The 15016-nt window shown below is 40.4% G+C and overlaps 1 protein-coding gene across 2 annotated transcripts; it reads left to right on the top strand.

Annotated features, from left to right (window-relative positions):
• Window positions 1–330: 330 nt before the first annotated feature.
• LOC137299117 (uncharacterized transporter slc-17.2-like) lies at window positions 331–13784 on the top strand. 2 transcript variants are annotated; one of them, XM_067831620.1, is made up of 10 exons: window positions 331–559; window positions 3841–4082; window positions 4645–4878; window positions 5350–5437; window positions 7569–7664; window positions 9040–9173; window positions 9810–9959; window positions 10830–10962; window positions 11475–11716; window positions 13544–13784. In XM_067831620.1, exons 1-10 carry the CDS (start codon window positions 505–507, stop codon window positions 13760–13762), a joined length of 1593 nt encoding a protein of 530 aa, XP_067687721.1. In that variant the 5' UTR covers window positions 331–504; the 3' UTR covers window positions 13763–13784. The 2 variants fall into 2 exon arrangements, with proteins under 2 accessions (XP_067687721.1, XP_067687722.1); XM_067831621.1 differs by lacking the exon at window positions 13544–13784 and adding an exon at window positions 12237–12352 and having other exon boundaries at window positions 432–559.
• The last annotated feature ends 1232 nt before the right edge of the window (window positions 13785–15016 follow it).

Here is a 15016-nt window from a genome sequence, read left to right as displayed (position 1 = left end):
TTTGTCAAAATTACTTATGCCTACGAGTGTGGAGATATTTCCAAGTAGGTGACATCTCGTGCGGAACGGAGGATTGCTGTGTTCCGCTTCCTTTGTTCGACAAAATCCACACAAAAATTGTGTTAACTGCACCCCAGTGTACATGGAATGGCTGTTGATAGCCTGGAGGATTTTAAAAGAATATAGAGTTACTATAGACATGGAGTGCATACATTCATTTATTGCACTCCGGGATATATATTTAGGTAGCGCTGAATGAACTACCCAGTCCAAGCCAGGATGTCCCCATTTCTGGCACCACTCCAGGTCACAGTGACCCCTCGTTATGCTACAACAACCAGGCTGTGATAGCGAAATGCAGGCGAGTTCATTACACGCGAGCTTCCACGCTGATTCGTGTTCCGACTATTAAAACATCCGCCTGGCAAGTGCTACCTGGATCGATGTTCAGCTCGGCCACAACGGCGTTGAAGATCAGCCAGGCTGGGGCACCTGACGAAGCACATGAACGTCACACGGGGAAATGAGATCCACGAAGAAGAGATTCGAAAACCAAATAGTGAGTACTGCAGTATCATGCGCCTCTCATTCATACCCCAATAGCGTACATCTTAGGGGAAACACACACATTTCTCGTATCGACTGGAAGCAGCGCAGTGGCGCTGTTCATTTACTAAGGCTAGTGTCTTGAAAAGATTCCCGCCATAGCATGTAGTCAATCATGAAACGTCTTTGTCCTGTGCTGTCCTGGTTTTCCACTTTCCCGTGTTGCACTGTGTCAGATACATCTATATTGCGTATTTGATCTCAGGAACTTCTATATGTGGGTAAAAATATACCATTCAATTCGGTTCAATGGACGGTGACGAAGAGAATATTTTGAGAAATGCATATGGCACTGGCTTTCTCCACAAACATCAGGTATTTATAATAACCCTTTTTCCTGAGTGTATGAAAAGCATTTGCTCGGCTTCATGTCAATACTTTTAAGCTTTCTAAAAAGAGAATGATTATCACGAAAATATCATTTAGATTACATGTCTGGTAACTCTCACAAAGATAGTTATCCTGGTATCCTATATTCCGGTTTCTGGTTATCCAAGTCGTAGGTGTTGACGCAGAACCTGGAAAGGGATGAGGATCTTGTCTAATTGCACATCAACCACGTGTTTTATTACGTGTATTGGTAACATAGTTTCTGTTTTCTGCAACCTATATTCTAACCCATGCCTTCATGGGTTTATCCCTTTCTGTAAAGTGAAAGCCCTAGATGAAACCGGGTGTAGTAAGGGTCAAAATACAAGTTCTCTGTTGTCGACAAAATCTTGAAATACTTTGTTTATTGTGATGTCTGCTTTCAAATATTGTATTGTCACATTTCCTTTGAATCTTGAAGGGAAATTATTGTCTTCATTGTGTAACCTATAAGTATATTGATTGTGTTTTCATGCTCCAACAATGGCCATATTTAAATTCTCTTTCCTTTGTCACAATGATGGTTTGTCGTTTTGTAATATTTATAGTCTTATTAATCTGAGCTCGTCAAAATTATTCATCGTGACTGCATCAAGACCTCTGGAACTTTCTAGTCACGTTCTTGGCATGCATGGCATTAGACATCCACAGCATTTTCGGTATGTTATTGTAACATTGATTCTGTTTGGCAGTATGTATGGTTTGTAATGCTGTCCATTTTATCTCTCTTAGAGTAGCCCAATCCTCATCATCAAATTACTGACGCGCTTGAATGGATTAACGAGTTCCCATTGTGCCTATCTACTATCTAGCGAAATGTACATTGCATCACCATATCACGGAAACCCGTCACAAACACAAAGGTAAAATAAGTACCAATAAGGCTGAGGCTGTAATTCAAATCTGAATAGTTATAAGGAAAATTACTTCATTCCTCATTCATCGACTTTATATTTTTGTTTGAGAAACATTGATTCGGACGCACGAGGGACTATCAAACTGTTTTGAGCCTAAAATACTTTTACGTGAGAGGAGACGTAAGTTCCAAAACTTTCAAAGTCAAATTGAAACTTACCATCTTTATTTATTTATTTATTTATTTATTTATTTATTTATTTATTTATTTATTTATTTATTTATTTATTTATTTATTTATTTATTTTTAGTTATTTTAAAATTTCGGTTAAATTCTCCTGCGATCGCCAGTACCTCAAGGGGGCATGGTGTAAATTCAGCTGGAGTCCATGCAGGTAGCAAAAGTCCTGTAAAGTTCCCATAGTCCCTTGTATGGTGATCTACCTTATGTTGCTGGCGATCTATAGCCTATTTTTATATGATGTCTTGTTCAAACTGTGCTCTTAGTTTTAATTCCATATATTAGTTATAAATTCGAATTATGATACTTTACTTATTTTACCGTACTTTGACGAAAGGTTTTTATAATGCATACACATTGTTTATAATCAGATTTGTTCTCGTCACGATATGGCTGAAGTATTTCCGATGTGACGTTATATATTTATTCACTCACTGAAATACTTCTGATATGTGTTTGACACTGAAGAAGATACTGGTTTCTATCATTCACATAAGTGTAGTATTGACATACACATGCCGGTAGTTTCCAGTCACGTGACAGCTAATCAGCTGTGACAAACGTGACAGCTCTGAATACAGAGCAGTAATAAAGCTTTTGGTCCTCGAGGGCAAATCGCATTGAAGAGGGAAGCGAGCAGTATGAGTACTGCTGTCAGTTTTTTCAATGCAAAAAAATATCACCAAGAAGCTAAAACCACAAACGAAGCTATATCTTTCGTATCTGGCTTGGAAAGTCATTTGAACGTGATACATCTTGATTATTTACATACCGTTGCCATATTTCTGGGTTGTTTTCAGGACGTAGAATCATTTCTTTCAACAAAAACAAAAACAAAAAGCCAACGAAATTCGCTTTCAGTTATATTCTGTTTCCATACTGAAGCATGCATTCAGCATTTAGGATACACTGTACTGCCTAACCAAGCTGTTCATGAGTTGTACAAGAGTACTTCTAAATATACCATCTAGGTATATAACCTTCCCCAATTCAAAGTTGTTTGCGTCTAAAAGCTTGTTTGCCAACGTTGACTATTACAATGAAGATATGCTCCAAAGACCTTCAAAACGCCAGCCATAATGGTATTCCTCAAGAGTCTTCTCAGTCAGGAGATTCCTATTCAAAATTGTTCATAAGTATAATGATAAGTAAACTATTAAGACTCCCTTGTGCTTAAAGAACTTGTGCACATCCCCTGTTGATTAAGGTTCAATGGACGTCAGCAACACAACCACCCTCTGTGTCCAGTGGGTACACTTTAGATGTGTCTGTGATGTCCCGCTCTATTACCTAGGTTCCAAAATTGACATCTTAACTCTTAGGTTTTGTCAACTTCATGCAATAGATGTGATCCTGTATATGTCTTTTTGTAGATGCATGTCATGATTTGTGTGTGTCTTTGACTAAGTATAAATTCCCGCTTATCGTAATAAGGTAGACAACGCTACATGATGGCTTCTTGTCTATCTGTAAATGTACACATGCACATAATCTAGCCAAACTGCATCCCACATCTGGGTAGCATTTCCAAATGCTGGAAATGCAATATGTCACTTTCATTTTCACATTTTCTATATGTTTATATTCATAGTTTCTTTATGTGCTTAGCATGTGTCGATGTCAACGCCTTTATATCGTTCCTGGTAAATGTAATATAGAAATGCAATTATGACCGCTTTTCGTACCAAGAGTGTGCTCTCACACTCTAATTTAACAGTGTTATAATTTCATGCCTATAATTCAATCATTGGACACCCATGTCCTGTTAGTTCCAGTATGGTCCACGAAACGATACCAGCTGGCTTTCTTGTACAGTCTGGGATTTGCTGTTCAGGGTCTGGTGATGTACAACCTGAGTATATCTATAGTGTGCATGGTGGATCTCCAATACATATATGGTAATGCTGAAATTAATGGCACCAATGTGAGTACCGAAATCAACAGAAGTGTCAACCTGCCACAAGAATGCGGCGGTGACCACAACACAACGACCTTGCGAGAGTGCGGACAGGTGAGAATGAAATTTCATCAACCAACCTGTCTATGCCGGTCACAAACGCACATGTCTACCGGCTTGACTACTATCTGTCCTATTTGTTTGTATACAAAGTTATATACAAACATATACAGTATATATCCTTCTGTCGAGCTCTTTTTACAAAGTTAAATACGTACATATCTGACGAGTGAAGTACTTGACTTGGCCGACCACCCCCCCCCCCTCTCTCTCTCTCTCTCTCTATCTCTGATTATGATCAGTAGTGCGAATTATTAGTACATTGATATAGCCGTAGGATAATTTCGATCTCATTATGGGACCTGTATTTTGATATCAATGTAATAACACGCCCTGGTTAATATGCATTTTGAAAATAATCAACAATGCATCCCTGTCCTGTCTCGCGTGAGCCTTTTCTCTATTAAACAACATGAGTTTGCTTGTTAATGAAATATGTATCTTCCAGACTGTAGCGAGTCAGTGGAATGCTATCTGCATCATTTGAATGAATTACATTCTTCAGTTATACGGTAAATTGAACCTGGTGAACTAACGTGTTTCATATTTTCCCCAGAAAGGTGAGTTCAAGTGGTCCAAACAAGTCCAAGGTCTTCTTCTCGGAGCTATGTTCTGGGGCTATACTATCGGTCAGCTGTTCGCTGGCTGGATGAGCCAGAGGTTCGGGGCCCGAATGGTGATCGGACTCGGAGTAGGCACCTCTGCTGTCCTGACACTCCTTAGCCCTGTGGCTGCAAGGATAAACCCCTACCTGCTTCTGACCACGCGGCTTCTGTTTGGTGTAAGCCTGGTGAGTAGCTGCGCCTACAACACGGGTACGATTCTCCACATGTGTGGAGCCCATTCCCAGTTTCCCACGCCGAACTGTTGCTGGAATATTGCTAAAAGCGGTGCCGAGCCTCAATCACTCACTCACTCACTCATTCACTCATGCGTGCTCTAGTCATAGAGGTGAATTATTGTAACAGTCATTTTTTTTTTCGCATAGAGTTAAATCAATCCATTGATTTCTGTAAAAATAACAGTGACGTTGTGTGACACAAGAAGCAAGGCAGAAGGATTATTTCAGAGTCTACAAGAACTGTAAATTGTGGTGACAAATGTGGTCCCATTTGTTTGATGTTTCATGTATTCGTGGAAGGCGACAAGAGCCAACATATACATGACTTGGATCTAATTAATTAGGTTTGATTTGATGATTACAGATTTATTTTCCTTCGTTTCATAATGGAGGAAGTTCATGTTTGGAATTTATTTTCAGGCAGTGATTTATCCAAGCATGGCAACTTTTTGGTCCAAGTGGGCACCACCAAATGAATACAGCAGCATTTTCTCAGTCTGCTTGTCAGGTGATCAAATAAGTAGCCATATCATCTGAACATTTACCTTTATAGTACGGTATGTCAGCCCACTTCAGAATATTTAAATCTACCATCGTTCTTAATCGTAGAATATTGGTATTTCTTAAATGGCTAATATTACTAGAGTCGCAAGCAACTGAAGTCATGGTATAAAACCATCCAGGGAACCGTGCATGAATCTGCAGTATTCTAAATACCCAATGTCAATCGTACAGTGAACAACTTCCGTTGCCAGCAATCTCTTTTAACCTCGTATTGTTATTTCGTTTATGATTTTCTTTTCATTTGATCTAGTTTTAACAAATCTGTGACAAATTAGTAATTTCACTATCCTTCGTTGACAGGGTTTTATAAATCATATACATTTAGTTATGAAGTTATGAAGTAGTTTTAATCATGATTTGGCTAAAACATACTATATTTATCATGTCACGTATAAACTTTTAATTCACGTCATAGTGAGTGAGTGAGTTTAGTTTTACGCCGCACTCAGCAATATTCCAGCTATATGGCGGCGGTTATGTAGATCATCGAGTCTGAACCAGACAATCCAGTGATCACCAACATGAGCATCGATCTGCGCAATTGGGAACCGATGACATGTGTTAACCAAGTCAGCGAGCCTGACAACCCGATCCCGCTAGTCGACTCTTACGGCAAGCACAGTCATCTTTTACGGGAAGCATGGGTTGCTGAAGGCCTATTGTACCCCGGGACCTTCACGGGTTAATTCACGTCCTAATAGGTCAGGGATGAACGAGAGGTGTCCATGCGTATCGGGGTGGTGGAACCTGCAATTACATGGCATTTTGTAATGAGTAAACGATTTGTTTAAAATAGGTAATTCCTATTAATGTACTCGGTGCAATAAATTTCAGCAGAGCATTCATTTCGTTTGATTAGGAAATTAACTTCACGTTATTAGGAGTATAAATGCTATGAATTGTGCAAGATGATTTTTTGTTGATAAATTCGTTTAGTTTGGGAATGTTTATTTGACTGGCGCTCATTTTAGACAATTTGCGGTACGGTTACTATGAAATAAATTGATACAATAGCCGCTATATTCTTCCACATTATGGAACAACGCAGTTGTATTCAATTTCTGTATACCCAATATCTATCTACACAACTCATGACTCAGTCATGATATTGATGTAACATCAGACTTTACGCAAAGTCAGAATATCCGTGAAGATCCGGGCTAGAACTGATCTTCAGTAACCCATGGGCGACGAATGGGATCAGATGATCAGGCTAACTCATTTGGCTGACATATGTCATCGATATCTAACTCCATTTGCGTAGATTGATGTCCATGCTGTTGGATGATTGGATTGCCCGGTTAAATTAAAAGACGCCGTCATAAAACTGCAATATTGAGCACGTGATAAGAAACTTTGCTGTTCAAATGCAATATGCTAGTTGAATGAGTAAAGTAGGCTTGGACTTTTCATAATGCATGTGAAATCACCGTGGCTGATAGTGAACTGGGCCAGTCTGACCGAGTTATAAAACTCATCAGTGTAAACAGACGGAACGCCCTCATAAGCTTGTATTCAAATATTCATGCATTTTAAGTGTATCTATTTTATGTGATGCGAATGTACAATAAGGGCTTTCATGAAACTGAAACGTTAATCTATTACCGACATTGCCAGTCCACACGATCGTGTGCTGGGGAGACGCTATAGAATAGGTACAGGAAAATTAGTTCCAGGTAGGTGAACAGGTAAAATGTACACTTTTTAAAGTTTTTGAAAACATGAATGAGAGGTGGTCAGCAAATACACTAATCCAATAACCGGAAATCAGTTACATAAAGATTTCAAATTAATACTTTTTTCACCCGAAACAAAATCGACCCTACTGCAAAGCTTCGTCATAATTCCCTGTTGTAGCCAATTTGATACACGTGTCATCGTATACCAGCAACGTAGATCGATACTCATGTTGTTGATCACAGGACTGTCTGGTGTAGGCTACATTATGTACAGACCACTGCCATATGGCTGACTACGGAGTAAAACTAAACTCACTAACTCTTCAGTACTCAACTAATTGCGGAAATATCACGTGTAGGTTGTTTATTTTACACGCATTAGTGTCTGTGTTACAGGGAGCACCGTTGGCAATGCTATTGTTTACCCTATTGGTGGACTTCTGTGTGGGGATGACGTCAGTCTCGGTTGGCCTTTCATCTTTTACACAACAGGTGAAACGCTTGGATATAATTATCACTGACTCTTTCTTGTAGTGTTCAGAAATTTGTCACTTTGACAAGAGACAAATTAGAGGAGTATCTGAAAATATGTCATCGTGACCGTAACATTGACATCTTAAATTTATTTATGGAATAGAAGTTGTATTGTTGTTATTGTGTTTGAAATGTATAATGAGAACGCATTTAGTAGACATGTTTGTTATGCCCAAACAGTGCACGACGGAGAGTTGGCCTAACGTGGAGTTGGATGCCCTTGCCTAAAGTGATGACAGCGAGTAGGGAAAGGCTAAATACAAAAGTAAATTGTTTCTCGGGCATCGGTGCATCACATTTAACTGTGCGCATAACAATTTTTTATTGCCATTTAAACAAAAATAATTTTGACCTGGCCGCGTACCGATCATCCGTTTGTCCATACGTTTATGAGAATGGGTGTCTGTAAGATTGAGTGTGACTGAATTCTACAACTCATGAACTCGTGCTAAACTTTCCAAAACTATATTTCTGAGAGGAAAAAATGTGTTCTTCCTTCGTCGCTTTTTTCTATCAAACATTTGTTTTAAAAAGTCCTACCACCCTCGTCACTTTTGAAAAAAAATATGCCTGAAAAACATTTAATGTCTTTATGTAGCCTAATATGCGTTGAAGATGGCGTGGCGTGGCCTGGCCTGGCTTGGCTTGAGTGTGTGCTCTGTGTGTACAAGAAAAAGAGAGTGAGCACCAGTCTAACCGCGGTTTTCCATTGCTATCCCACATTGATATCATGTCATATGTCAGCATTTCACGTTAGAGAATTTTACACGCGTAACACTTGGTTTGTTCTTGTTCCTTGCATTACTGTTCGGGACCCACACTGCTAGCCAAATGGGTGTACATTATAAGTTGATCACTGGTTATGTAGGGTACATGGGTTGGTGTGCCCTCCACCTCAGGGAGCATGAACAAACATCGAGGGTGCATCAACCCATGAAACCCAGGGACTAGTGAACAAAGTTTTTTATCTTACCGAACATGTCAATGTTAATTTTGAAATGTTTGAAGCGCGGGTAGAAAACTTTTTGTAGCCATTGCAAGATTTTGCAAACGAGAATAATAACAGATTTATAGTTATCTCCCTTCCATCTATTCGCATTCGCAAAACATCGATAATTTTCGTTCATCATGCGTTATTTAATGTTATTCGAGATTAAGTATCAAATGAGTTGGGCATTCGCCGGGAAGTACATTGAAATGTTAGTTGCTTGTAAGTGGGGTAATAGAAGAACGCTCACCCAATCAAAAAGCGACATTTATGTGTGAGGTAAAATATTTACGATGTACCTTAGTCGGCAATTCAGTCACGGATATATATATTTTCTTTACTTAGGTGGCATCGCGGCTCTGTGGACGCTTTTGTGGATTCTACTTGCCCGTAATCAGCCTTCCCAAGTGCCATCGATATCCGCAGAAGAAAAAGCTTACATCGAAGCCAGCCTCCGCCATAGGGTGCAGATGAGCAGAGTGCGTCATGAAAGTTAGCAAGCCCTAATCTTGCTGCATGTAATTCGAAGCTGAAATGTATTTCTTAAATATGCATGTGTGTACTATCCACTAGGTCCCGATTACTCATAAACGGGCAGCGCAAAAACACAGTTAAGGCGGAAGATGTTTAGATAAAAGACCTGGTTCTAATCTCCAGAATGAAAATGAAACGGGTTAAGCCGTCTTCGGTTGGAACGCCGTTCATAATGTCTTGAAGCGCATTTTCTCATGCCCTTGACAAACATATGTTCAAAGAGAGGAAATACTTAGTATTTTACGGAATGATGCAGATTTGTCTATTAGTATGAATTTCCTAATCGTAAAAATACCGAAAGCAATCCTCGCAATACAGGTAGGCTCCATTGTGAAGAACTTCATGTGTCGAACGTAAGTTTGTCCCGAAGTAAAAGCAATGGTAGTCCGTATTTATTCATCCTTTTGCTGTTAAACGTCTGATTGCTCGAGGTATTCCCTACAACGCCGTTTGGTTCCTCAACCATGGCACAACAGTGTTTGTGCTATAAGTGTATTTACATCTTCTTCAGGCCTAAAAAGATGCGGCGTGAAACTAAACTCACTCACTCACTCCTAAAAAGACATCATGCATTCCTTCAGGTGCGTCCTGTTCCATGGAAAAGTATGTTCACGTCCCGTCCCGTTTATGCACTCATGGCCGACAACTTCCTCACCAACTATGGTATATATATGCTGCTCACACAGATACCAACGTACTTCAACGATGTCCATAGACTCAACTTCAGTTCGGTAAAATGCTCTCAATTGGATTTGTTGCCTTAGTTATTGGCTGGCTTGATTGAACCTGCTGCAGTTGCAGAGACAGCATAACGTGGTCGATAATGTTGTTGCTGGCACAGGTCCATGCATGCTGTTGTTGATTTATCACTTCGAAATGATGTTGGTGTGTCAAGTGCACCTTTGTATTTGTGTCAAAAGTTTGGAAATTCAGTCTGACTTGCCATAGCTGTAATATATATAGCTGACTGTGTGATGAAACAACTTGTTTCGCTGTCTAATTAAAACTGGGCCCGTCGGTTTGCTGTCAAAGTATATCGTAGGCGGCGGGGTAGCCTCGTGGTTAAAGTGTTGGCTCGTCACACCGAAGACCCGAGATCGATTCCCCACATGGGTACAATGTGTGAAGCCCATTTCTGGTGTCTCCCGCTGTGATATTACTGGAGTTTTGCTAAACATATACTCAATCACTCAAAGTATGTCTACCTTTAATATACAGTCATGCATATTGTGTGTAGTCATTATTAGATTTTGCAGACCCGTGAAAGTCCCGGGGTTGTATAGGCCTTCAGCAACCCATGCTTGCAATAAAAGGCGACTATGCTTGTCGTAGAGGTTCGCTGACTTGGTTAACCCATGTCATCGGTTCCCAATTGCGCAGATCGATGCTCATGTTGGTGATCACTGGATTGTCTGGTCCAGACTCGATTATTTACAGACAACCGCCATATGGCTGGAATATTGCTGAGTGTGGCGTAAATCTAAACTCAGTCACTCTCCTCCCTATTAACCCTACTGGAATTACCCTGCGTCAATATTAACAGCACGATGTCTCTGCTTTAGTTTGTTTGTTTGGCTTAGGTTGCGTTTCCCTGTCCACAGAATGGCGCCTACTCAATGATGCCTGTTGTGTGCATGGGTATAGCTACGTTTGTGTGCGGCTTCCTGGCTGATCTGCTCATATCACGGAAGCTGTGCTCTGTTGGTGTTACTCGGAAGATCATCATTACCCTCGGTATGCTCAGAATGCGAGTGGAGGGCGAGTTACAGTGAACTGCAACAGCCCTGGTGCTGTCCGGACCACAGCGACCAGAAACGTATTGATTTTCACAGACAGCTTGAAATCGCAGATCTACAAAGTGGTATTACGACATTTAGTTATTGGGCCTCAGATCCTAATGAATACCTGACACGATTGACTGATCTTGAAAACAATTTCTTTTACGAGAGAGAGAGAGAGAGAGAGATAGAGAGAGAGAGAGCGAGAGAGAGAAAGAGAGAGAGAGAGGTGGGTGGGGGGTGGGGGAACCGGGGTAGGGCTGGGGGTAGGAGGAGCGCAGAGAGGTGATGTTTACACATCGCTTGATTTGAGAATGTACTAAAATAGCAACAAAATGATGATCAGGGTTAAGGGTGTTAGTGTACAAAGATAACAATATAACATCATGGTATTGCACATACACACAAATTAACGTCATATTACTACCTGAATATTTTTTATGAATCATTTCATGTCACACATTTCAGGTACATTGTTCCCTGGTATATGTATGGTCATCCTGGCGCAGGCCGAACAAGGTCAGCATCTGTTCGCTGTCTCGATGCTGTGTTTTGCTGTGGGTTTTGTTGGGTTCGGAATGTGTGGGTTCAGTACAAACTACGTCGACATCGCCGGCCAATTCGCCGGTATTCTGTCTGGCATTGGAAACGCCATCGGCTCTCTACCAGGGGTGCTGGCTCCATACGTCGTGTCAGTGTTAACGCCCAATGTGAGTACAGACCCGTCTCCTGTTCTCGCGATATACACATTTTCTGCCGAGATCGCCGATGCGGGGATACTTATCGGCTGTTTCCTTCATTGACCGGTAACTAGGAAGCGGCCAAAGTCTGAGAATTATCAAAATGTTGCAATGTAACCAATATTCATGAGTTTTAACCAACTTGAAAAAATCGTAACTTTCCCCCGCCCTTTCCCACACGATTCCCTTTCCTTACACCCAATAACGTTACTTTCTCGTTATGCCGAACTCAAGTGCGATAATGCAGCTGATGGATCCAGCAGTTGATAGATGCAGATGTTAGAGCGGGAATCTCTTCATTTGAAAACAACAAGCATACATATGAAAAGTGTTCAAAACATTTTGTATTATTTTTTCAGCCGATATCCGTAAGTACTGCGAGGACAGGAGACGCCATTACACTACTTCTCAAATGACCGCATGCGTATATAAGTATATATGCGATGGATGTGTACAAAGGATTAATTTCATGACGGTCTCCCTTTTGTAGAGTAAAACGACACCGTCAACAGTATCATACAGCACCTGATACACACACGTTTGTACGTACATCTCAGCAAGCGATTTATAGTAAGCGAGCTTTAACAATATTGTAATATCATGGTAGGGGGGCACCAGAAATGGGCTTCACACTTAAACCATGTGCGGTATTCAACCAAGGTCTACGGCGTGACGAGTGAAGGTGTTAACCACAAGGCCAACGGACCGACCACCCCACCACAGCCCCCACACCCACACCCACACCCACTCCCACCCCCCACGACGTATAATTATATGTAGTTTAATAGAGCCTGTAACATATCTAAACCTTTAAACATTCCTGAATTATGCCCGCAATAGTTAGGATATCACGTCGACAACAGCCTGTATTATCAATACAACGTCCAACTCAGTTAAGGGGCTTGTATAACGTAAACAGGCGTGACGGCATAAATATATTATATTATTTATATTACATTTAAATTAATCTAAATAAAATTCAATTTCCACTTCTAAACATTAGATCGTTTTTCCCTACTGTTATTAACGTGCACAGTGCAGCATTTTCCATATCGACTCGTGAAGACCCGGGGTAGAACAGGCCTTCAGCAAACCATGCTTGCCATAAAAGGCGACTGTGCTTGTCGTAAGAGGAGACTAACGGGATCGGGTGGTTAGGCTGTGGATCACTGAAATGTCTGATCAAGAGCCGATTATTTACAGACCGCCGCCATCTAGCTGGAATACTGCTGAGTGCGGCGTAAAACAAAAATCACTCTCATTTTCCATATCCGTTACATCGGTTATCGAGCTAACGACATGCTTATTAATTTTTAGTTAATCAAACTGGAATTGCAAATATATGGTAAATATCATATTTATGAAAATGGCAATTACAAAGATGATAGCATATGCGACAGAGCAGAAAGGCGTGTTCGTATATGTTTATTTCCTCATGCTTCCAATTTGGTGTATCCTAATGTATGGTGCTTCACAAAGTGTAATTACTATTTCTGTAAACAATTCGAAATGTAATTCAACCCTTATCAGATGTGTTTTTAATCCGTTGCTATTTTCATACCTCAACAATTAACTCTATAACTAAAATTAATACTGGTTTGAAAACAGTCGTTGGAGATTCCTTTAGAACTTTTCCTGTGTATGACTGTACAAATATGATAGTCTCTAATTTGGGCAGTATCTCTGTGTGTTCATCGTGTTATGTAACGTAAGCCATGAGGCGAGTCTTCAGTTATGTTGTTACCCCGTATGGAATACATTCATACTCACTAGTATATTCAGAACGTGTGTTTTTAGGGCACCCGCACCGAGTGGCAACTGGTTTTCTATGTAACTGCTGGGATCGCTTCGCTGGCGACCGTCATATTCATTCCGTTTGGATCAGCTGAGCTTCAGCCGTGGGCACAACCCAAAGACGTGGAGCAAACAGTGTTCATTGAAAAACCAACTCTAAAAGACGAGGTCCCTGTTATAAATGGTTGCCGAAAAGAAGAGGAAGAAATCATTTCTAAATAAAACATAAGATTTCATACTTTCATGTCGACTTTTTGTAGTAATTTATCGGTTGCAAGGGGTGCAGCTTTGCACAACTAATTGCGGCGCTGGAGACGACTTTGCCATGTCGTTAGAACGGATATATATCGCCACAGATTTTTGAAGTTACCAGTTACCGTCAATAATATTGGTACTGGTATACACAAGTCGCCGTATCCATGTCTGTCTGCATTGTCTGTTATAAAAATGAGTAGCCAGGGTTCATATGGTACATATTAACTGAACAATCGTCCCAGACAGAGTTTCACCAGACATGTAGGCAGGCTTTGTACTCGCTGTGATACTGACAATTAGCTATGAGGCGTCAAATTGACATACGGACTTCGACTCGTTGCTATTGTGAACAGGAGGTGTGGTAGTGTGATATCTTTGCTAGTTGCTTTTACCGAAGTGCACATGTAGGACATACTTTATACATGTCTTTTAGCTCCCAGCATTAACTCACAGATCATTCTCGAATACATAAATGTGTGGTATCTCGTGACCAGCTTAGAAGTGAGGTCAGTAACCGTCCAAAAACAAACCAATGTTGTCTCCTCATAAATAAATGGACACTTTATTATACTAGCTTCTGAATACAAATTTATGTTCTACGTTATCTCTCATTTTCGCAAGGCCAGGAGTCAAGTACCTAGATATATCTAGGAACACGTCAACGTTAGTTCAGCTTAATGGACGCTTGTGTGTACAATATATTAGTAACAGTATATTGAGTTGATAATCCCCAAATTAGGCCTGTACCTAGAGTTGCTTGTACATCCTGGTATTGATACGTCAAGGACTGATATAATTTACAATTTCGGATCAGTCTAATGCGAGCTGAATATCAACTGATTCGGTGCTTACATGCAACTTTCTCTAATTACAAAGGTATAGCAATGGTGACAGACAGCTACTCGTTGACCGGTTAACATTCAGCAGATCCTGTAAGGTCCACTGTGGATTGCACATTACATCGACATCTTTCTCTTTTAATAGACATATTTGGGATTCTACCACGACAACCTGAAGTGCATTTTAATGGAAAATCATTGAAATCAGTCACCATCAATTTGGACTGAAAATACTCTTCACTGCCCACGTATGCAACATTGCCGCTATTACTTCAACTTGAATATCCAACATGACTGTTGCCAACACAACAGGAGTGATTGAAATGTTGATAAAGCATTAATTAAAACCCGAAAAAAAAACAATTATACGAATTTTCCTCCA

This window comes from Haliotis asinina, chromosome 10 (genome assembly GCF_037392515.1).
Source record: "Haliotis asinina isolate JCU_RB_2024 chromosome 10, JCU_Hal_asi_v2, whole genome shotgun sequence".
In the NCBI taxonomy this organism is placed as follows: Eukaryota; Metazoa; Mollusca; class Gastropoda; order Lepetellida; family Haliotidae; genus Haliotis; species Haliotis asinina.
Note: the sequence above shows the minus strand (reverse complement) of the source record. Positions and strands in the feature narration are given on the sequence as shown.